This window comes from Amaranthus tricolor, chromosome 9 (genome assembly GCF_026212465.1).
Source record: "Amaranthus tricolor cultivar Red isolate AtriRed21 chromosome 9, ASM2621246v1, whole genome shotgun sequence".
In the NCBI taxonomy this organism is placed as follows: domain Eukaryota; kingdom Viridiplantae; phylum Streptophyta; class Magnoliopsida; order Caryophyllales; family Amaranthaceae; genus Amaranthus; species Amaranthus tricolor.
Genome location: NC_080055.1, coordinates 18777042 through 18786465, shown reverse-complemented (window position 1 = coordinate 18786465; position 9424 = coordinate 18777042). Strand labels below are relative to the sequence as shown.

The 9424-nt window shown below is 29.2% G+C and overlaps 1 protein-coding gene across 1 annotated transcript; it reads right to left on the bottom strand.

Moving 5' to 3' along the window:
* Positions 1–4866: 4866 nt before the first annotated feature.
* LOC130824585 (heat stress transcription factor C-1-like) lies at positions 4867–8552 on the bottom strand. The gene is made up of 2 exons (XM_057689648.1): positions 7888–8552; positions 4867–5877 (listed from the first exon to the last, which is right to left on the bottom strand). Exons 1-2 carry the CDS (start codon positions 8107–8109, stop codon positions 5110–5112), a joined length of 990 nt encoding a protein of 329 aa, XP_057545631.1. The 5' UTR covers positions 8110–8552; the 3' UTR covers positions 4867–5109.
* Between the last annotated feature and the right edge of the window lie 872 nt (positions 8553–9424).

Below are 9424 nucleotides of genomic sequence, written 5' to 3'. Positions count from 1 at the left end.
TTCGAGATCTATAAAATGAGACCCATATTGATATTTGTTGACACAATTTTATATTTACATATTTTCTTCTTATTTTCCTACTTATTTTGTTAAAAAAAATACCAAAATAATCATTTCAAAAATCCCAAAAACAAAAAATATGGATTCAAATAACCAAAATTATGGAAGAAATCCAAGTAAAAAAAAAACCAAGAAAAAAATCTTCTAATAATCAAAGTGCTCAAATTCAGTATCGAAATCCTCCGTTCTCTCAAAATACTCCAAATTCTTCTAAATATATTCCTCAAAATATCCCAAATTCATCTCATTATGTTCCTCAAAATACCCAAAATTCTCAAACTATGTTTCACCACCATCATCAATCTCACAATGTCAACTCTAATATTGATAACTATTCAACTCCGAAAAGGGGTGACAGTTTAGACGAAAATGAGATGGAGTATGATGATGATGATGATGATGACGATGATGATGATGCTGAAAATAAAGTAAATGATCAAGATGATCAATATGGTGAAGATGGAGGAAATTCTGTTCATCATGTTGATGCTAGTCTCTACACCCAACCATCATTTCAAGATCTACTTTCACAATTTGGTTCACCACCGAGTTTCACTCAATTGGTTCAGCCATCTCAACAGCATCTTAACGATGAAGCCTCTATACCTTCAAAAAAAAGTTGAGATTTGATTGAAGATATTGCTCTCAAATGTTCAGTCATGAACACAAGTACAAATCCAATTGTGAGCACCAACCAAAAGATAAGAGTGAGGTGGCAATAAGTTAAGTGATCTGGAACCGCCGACATGCTTAAATTAAATGTTGTTGGGGTAGAGTTGCTTCAACATGTTTGAAGTGATCTGGAAGTTATGACGAGGCTTTTAGGAGGAAGAAGAGTGGTACAAGAGACGAAGATGTGCTTAAAGAAGCGCATTTAATCCATCAAAGAAAACACTGTAACTTTAACTTGATTAAGCAATGGAAAATTTTAAGAAAGTATAACAAGTGGAAGCAAGTGGTAAAAAGTAATCAAAAAAACGATTGGATCAACAACCAACTGGTGGTGTTAGTAATGAAAGTAGTGGGAAAAGATCAAGGACGGAAGAAGATTCTGAAACAGCAAGTGAACCTCAAGGAGGATCATCTACTCCGCCCCGAGGGTGCAAAGAACGCTAAAGCTCACATGACTGGGAAAATGGTTGCACATCAATCAATTCAAGCTTTGAGTGCATTTGGAGAGAGTCTTCGACTTAATTCAGAAATAATGAAGGAGGAGACAGAACTTCAAAAACAAAAAGAAGCCTGAAAACAAAAACAACTTCAAATGGAAGAATATCGAATGAATTGGGCTATCTATCAAACATTAAGCAAAAAGGAAAATCTTCAGTCATAAGAAGCTGATATGATGGTGCAACTTGGACAATACTTTCAGAATTACAATCGTCAGTAAATGGTTTAATTATGTAATGTCTTAATTATGTTTTAATTATGTATTGTTTTTAATTTGTGTATTTATTATATGTATGTACATTGTAATCTTTATTTGAATTTAACGAATTTTTCTTAATTGTTATTAATGTCTACATTTATATTTATTAAAAAATATTAATTTTATTAAAAGAATTTTTTTTTAATTAATAAAAAGTAGATCTATTTTAATCAAATAAAAAATTATATTAACTATGTACATGAAAATATTATTATACAAAAATAAAGATAAGTGTTAGCTAAATTAAGGGAGAGAAATTATGGTGGGGTAGAAAAAAAGTAAGAAAGAAATGATGATGGCCTTTTAAAAGAGATCATTGTTAATAAAATTAGGTTGAAAGATGAACTTTTAGGATAGAGAAAAGTTGTGAAATAATAACATAACCTTTTTTTGAGGTCATGAGTAAAGATGCTCTTAAGGAAACATATGCGACTCAGCAGGAGATTGTTAGAATATTTAATTTAGCGTGATATGTTATTATTAGAATGTTTAGTCTTCATTTGTATATCCAATGCAAAAGAGTTTCTTTTCAAATGTCTCATTTGGTTTGGCACGTTTGCGAACACACTAATACTATCCTAAAAATCTCTAATTGTACATAATTAAAAATTATAAAAACTAGATATTTATAAACCTTATGTTGGGACGAATCAAACAAGATCACATTTGACTATATTTTAACTTATAGATTAAGAATAAAATACAAATTAATAGTGAATGATGAATAGTGTACAAAAATCAAATGGAACGTTCAAAAATAAATGGAGGGAGTATTTTTTTCATGATTTGGCAAATTAGATATATTACAATTTAGTTAAGGAAAAATTGTCAAAAATAAACAAACTTTCACTTATCCGCTGCTAATAATTTCACCTTTGGGTTATTTTGTAATCCAACTTTTTATATGTTTTTTCCCCAAGCATACCCAATGACCAAAACCACCATAACCTCACCCTCTAAACCACCACACTCCACCCCTCTCCTTACCCACGGAGTATTTTGGGAGCAAATACATATCAAAGATTTGATTATTAGAAAAATAATCAAGAGTTTTTTTTTTTTTTTTTTTTTTTTTTTTTTTTTTTTTTTTGTGTGCATGTGTGTTGGTAGTGAATCTCCGTTAAGTGAAAAAGCGCTTCTCCTAGTCTCATAATTCTCTACAAACGAGCATAAGGGAGAAATGATATCGTGTGATATTATTTTTATATGAAAGTTACATAAAATGCTTCCTACCTAGAGATTTTCCAACTTAAAATTGGTCACCATGGTTATAAATAGAGTATTATTTATAATATTCTTACATATTATTTTCATGGATATATATGTGTTTGTGGAATTTATTGTTTAAAATATAAATTATAACAAAAAGAACAAACTAAAAATCAATAATAAAAAGCAAAAAAGCCAAAAAGAAACAACCGAAATAACCACTACAACATAATTTGCTTTTAGTGGGATATATTTAACAATATTTAATATAAATATCGCTATTTCAAATTGCTAATAGTATATGTAGAGGATTTAGTGAAATTTATTAGACCCTTTAGCATCATATTAAAAAATCACACTAAAGCTTTTTGCGACATAGGATCTAATGACATTTCTCAAAAATACCACTATAGACTATAATAACAATTACATATGCCACTAAAGATCAAATAAAGAATCGCTAAAATATAGAGGTGTTCATTCAGGTAATTGGGTCGGTTTCGGACGGGTGTCATTTGATTCGGTTGTATTTCGGATCTGTTATATTTCGGATGCGTGTTGCGAGGGGTCATACTCGGATTGGGTCGGTTAGTCACGATTCGGTTGAAGATCGGTTATTCGAGCTATCGGGTTAGCATCAGTTCGGTGTCGGTTGAAGTTCGTGTCGAGTTTCAATCAGTCTCGGGTGGTCATCGATTAATAATTGGTTCGGTTTTACCGGGTACAGATCGGGTTCGAGTATTTTTCAAGTAGAATTCGGCTACGAATTGGGAATTACTAATTACTATTGATCGAGTCAGTATCAGATTAAGTTGTTAGTCATTTTTTAATTGATGATAAGGTTCCTTTACTTGAAGCAAAATAAAGAAATGCAAATCAATTAGTGATCATTATAACATTGTTACTTTTACTTGTTTGACTGGAAATTAAAATTATAAAGTTCTATCAATTTTAATATAATTCGATTAAAAGTAGTTAAATAAACATTGACGATTGATTATTAACTCTTAATATATGAAATCATGTATTTATAAAATTTATTTTATTAAGATATTTATGACTTTAATAGAATAACTAATAAGATGATTGAATATGAGTCGATCATAATTCTATGTAAAAAATTGGTTCAAGTTTACAGCAGTTCGATCTAAACTTCCTTCGGGTTAAGTCGGTTTTAGCCGTATCGAGTTTGGTTTTGAGCATGATTCGGATCGGATATGACTCGGGTCGCTCGTTATTAAGTTCGAGTAATCTCGGTTAACAGTTACGTATCGGTTAGAAAAATTGGTTACAGCTCGGGTTTAGTTTTCCCATTTTCGGTTGTCAACCGGTTCGGGTATAGCTTTGGGTCGGATAATATCGGTTCAATAAATCTAAAAAAGGAACACATTTTCGGGTCGGTTTACTTTCGATTTCGGATCGAATCACTTTTGAACAGATCTACTAAAACACTTTATGGTGGAACTTTATATAAAAACTACTCCTTCCGTTCTTTTTTGATCTTCCACATTACTATAACGAGTAGTTTCAAAAGTTCTTCCACTTTAGAATACTTTTTATTTTTAGAAAGTTTTATCCCATTTTCACCCCTTAAAACCCTCCATTTTCTTTTAATGTACCTCTTTTCTTTTATTTATAATTATTTTCTCTCTCATACTTTCAATACAATCATTACTTCACACTACTATTTAATTAAAATAATACCCACTACAACCTCATACTTCCAATACAATCATTACTTCACACTACTATTTATTTAAAATAATACCCACTACAACCCAAAGATTCTATCTTCCTTAATATGTGTGAAAAACTCAAAGTGGAAGAACAAAAAAGAACAGAGGGAGTAATAATTAACACATTAAAAATATGAATTAGTGACATTTTTTTAATGCCACAAAATCCAATATAGTATAAATTTAAATTTGTTGTAGTGAACATATACCAAACAACCCAAAATACTAGTGTGAATGCACTTCATGATAAAAGTTTTAATTTATGGTTTTCTTAGAAAATTAAAATATCAGAAAAGCTTTCTGAAGAAATTAACAAGAAAAACCTGACAATGATTACAAAAGAAGGACATCCATTTGTTTTTCAATCCTATCCCAAACCAAAATTATTGAGTTCACTCAAAGCCTTCTAAAGTTCCAATCGCACCAATCAAAGAAAAGAATACAAAAGTATCAATATCAATCACTATGTACACTTATTTTCCTCCCTTATCAATTAGTAAAATACATATATAATAATGTCTCTACTTTATATCATATAAAAGTTAAGCTTGATTTATAGCAATCTTACGCTTGTATAATACATATTTGACAATTTCACACTTATAAAATATCTATTGTTTACCAAAAGAAGTAATGCCATATTCAAAGTACAACAGGGTTTACTAATTATATATTCTAAAAGCTTCCATCCAAAAGTGAAAATGGATATGATGGATTATTATCCTCCTTCAAGGGCATATAATTAGGATTATGCCCTAAATAAATACTATTGTCAACACCCATTTGTAAACGGTCAAGATTTGGTACCAAATCTAAAGGTAATGGGTTAGATGTAACACTAATACAATTATATTGTTCATGGCTAGATCCTAACCTATTTAGAAACATAGGGCTATTAAATGTATTCGGTGATGTGGGAGAGTGTTGAAATGTATCTACTTCAGTATTTATATGTGATGATGAAGTTGCTCCTAACATAGTACCTTCGTCGACGTCGTCCTCACTATTATTTGATTGGGCAAGACCTGATGATGATGTGGAGGATGACATCATAAGGAACCGCCTTCGTTTTTCAGGTCTTGCCACTCCAATCTCTCCACCATTGCATATATGTTTGGCACGATCACAGTCCATCATGACTCGTGGCAAGATCTCAGGATCTTCTACAACTTTGCATAGGAAGGCCATCATTTGTTGAGGGCGTCTCTCGGTTGCCTCTAATCGTCGATTCATTCCTTTAAGCTCGTCATCTAAGGTCTTTTGCTCCTTTCTCAATCGTTCGATTTCAACTAATAATTCGTGGTCATCGTCATCTTGAAGGTGATGGTGGGGTCGAGAAGTAGAATGCTTCTTGCGAGCTATATTCCTTAATAGGTGCTTTTGCCCTCGCAAGAACAATTCATTCGCGAATTCCCACTTGTCTGGATCTACCTTTCGGAATCCCTGAAAACATAAATTTTATAGAGTTAACATAAGTGTCTTAACTGCTTTACTGGCTAAGAATAATAGATGGATTAAGTATAAAATGCCGGTCGGTAAGTCCAAAAATGCTAACTAATTTAGATATTTGAAGAATTATGGAAAAGAAAGACTTAAACTTGATAATTTTAAGTGAAAAAATGCTCTTCGTTGAGGGAAGAATCAAACGAAAAAGCACATGTACGTAGTTGAAGGTTTATGTATTCCTTATTGGTTTGTATTTCCATTAATTAATATAGTAAAAGCTCATATATATTGCTCAGGTTATAAAATATATGGACGCATAATCTAGCCTATCTCAAAAAATTTGTCTCCCCCCTCCAATTAATTACTATATTTTATAGTGAATTAATTTTATCAATGTTGTTTGAGATATTTGTAGAAATTTTGATAATTTGGCTTGTAAATCACAGGATTTTGGCAATATGATGAGAAAGGATTGCAAAGAAATATGATAAGGCTTCATTCTAAAACCAATTGGTAATAAGAGTAACACATCAAACTTACATATTACTTAATCTCTCTCTAACTCTTAAATAAGAAATTACATATGGGTTATTTTCCGATAATAATAACTAAAAATAAATAACTTTCTGATTAAAGAATCATCTTAATTGCCAAATTGACGTATAATATTCTTATGCTGTCTAAATCCACGAAAGCATAGTATAAATTAAATGGTATTAAGAACATACCACTAAATGTAGGGAAATAGTAATTCCTCATATAAAATTTGTTCATATACATTCACTCAATATATAAGCTTCAATCTTTAGATGTTTCAAAATGTTTTCCACTATACAAGTCACAAAAATAGCTCTCCTATAATATTTATAATATATTAAACTTATAAATATTTATATTGTTTATTTACTTATTTATTATTTACATAATGATTTGTATATAAATATTTTATACATTCAACAACCATCAATGAGTTGGAAGTTGGGACCATATCTTAGTTGGTTATGGTCCTATTTGACCTCTTGCTTAAGCAGGAATCAAACCTTTGTTCCTTTCTTGAAATTCATAAAAAAAAAAAAAAAAAAAAAAAAAAAAAAAAAAAAGTTATATATTATTTATTTCATGGAGAAAAAAAAATCTCCATGTTGTCAAAACAAAGGAAGCCTTCAAAATACTAAATAGTACATAGGTTCTAAATTTGCAACATTCAAGATCAGAGTCAAAGCAGATAGCTAGCATCCTTTCTACTACCAGTAATAACATTATGCTGTTTAATTGATTTAAGAGATTTCTCATTTTTTATTAATATGTGTATCTACTTTCTAATTAGACTTTAAGTTGAAATATTGCAAAACTAAATAATTAAATTAAATTAACTAATTATAAAGAGAAACTATTTTAGCATATTAATAACATTAAGATCATTATTGAAATAACTATTTCAACCAACACATATAACTATTATGAATCATGTAAATAAGTAATTTTCATCATCATATTCAAGTAAATTGTTACATGATTGAGATAAATCTATGAAACTAAATTTATTTTTCATTTACTTTTTCTTCTACAGGAAAAATAACATATTTGTTTTGTTAAAAAAACAATTTATTTTTAGACCATCAGAAGTAATAAACCTCAAATTTTTTAACATGGTATATGCAAAATTAATTGAAAAATAAAACTTTTTTATCTGGCTAATTTCAATCTTTCTTCGGTGAATATGTCCTTTTCTCTTTCTATTTTTTGGGTTTATTTTTATTCCTACAATAAAACAAGTGGTTTTTTAATTCTATGTTTAGACTGATTGAACACTAATTTAGTCATTTCATTATTTTTAGTTTTTACAAGCGAGATACACTGAGTACGATCCTAAAACGTCTGAAATCACATAGACTACAAATAATTCACATAAATTGCGAATTCAAATAACGAAATGAATATGAAATTATATATAATTAAAAAAAAAAAGAAAAAAAAAAAGAAGATTTGGAGAAAATTGAAACTTACATAAGTATTAAGTTGACGAACAAAACTAGAAAAATTGTTGTGCTTGAAATAAGCAGGAAGAATCAGCTGTGAAAACTCTAGAGGTTCCACCACAACAAAACTGTTATTAGCTCTTCCCCAAATGATAAGATGATCTGTAGAAGGATCACTCACCATCTGATATGTTTTCATCACAAATGGTGCGATCATATTCACATTATTACTCCCATGATCTTGTTCCATATCATGTACCCTTTCACATACGATTCCTTCTCCGTTTTTTTCTTTTTCCTTTTTCCTTTTTCCTTTTCTTCTCTTTTAATAGAATCTATTAACTACTCTGGGAGTGTTTGGAGGAAGAAAGGTAGTAAAGGAAACAGGTGTGAGATGTTTGGAAGTGGGTTTAAATTATATATAGATATACAAAATAGCATATCTATGAAATACGATCTATATATTATCAATTATTATCTATATACTAATACTAATTATACTAATTACTAATTATATACTATTTATTTGACCCCACTTACTTAATTTTATTAACTGACAGGTGACAAGGTCTGTTACGATAACTATATATCAGATGTTTCAAGTTAAAACCCAAAATTACATAATATCCATTTAAGTCTAGTAATTTTACTATGATAAGGGAATTGGATACTGTCGCATTTCAGAAAAGCTCATGAATTTGTTTTTTATTCAATTTTTATTTTCTCTCGGCCTACTCTATAATAATAATAATAATAATAATAAATTAATTCCTATAATTATCCTATATAATAAACCGTTATTTTTCAATAAAATTTGAAAATCAACACTACTTGGAATTTAATAACCTTCAAATATCATAAGCTTGTGAAAATTTAGGCCTAAGTTTGTCTAAGCATGTAAAATCAATGATACATACCAAAATGAAAATTAATGCTAAGTCAAAATCATCATCCGGGATACTATTAATCTGACCTTTTTTTTACTAATTTAAAATTTTGAGCCTTTGTACACATAAATATTTAAGCGCACTTTTCTTTTCTTCTTTATTCAAATTTATTTTTAAAAATTTGAAAAAAGGTAATATGGTTGAATTTTCAAAAGTTTAAACGAATTAACAATTTATTGGTTATGCAACTTAATTATGTTGTTATAATCCCGATCCTAATTTACGATCCTACGATCCAAAAAAGGCAACTAATGCGGATGAAAGAGAGCATCTTAATGTTGGTAGAATCATGTTATTCTACTTAACTCAAGAATTTAGGTGGAAGGATCATAGCATGATTCTACAATCTAATAATCCAACAATTCGAGCCTAGCTATAAGTGTAGTTTCAATAGTAAAATTTTTAAATATAATTCAGATTACACTTATGTATAAATATATATTTAACAATACCACTATAAAATTCTAGTTTTTCCTAATTTGTAATTTAAAAATGATTATTAAAAGTATTTTCTTTTTTGCAACTTAAATGAAATCATAAGTTTTTATTTGCAGCTTAAAACTTATAAAAAAAACAAATATAATTCATTAGATTAATCCAACACACTAATGCATATTT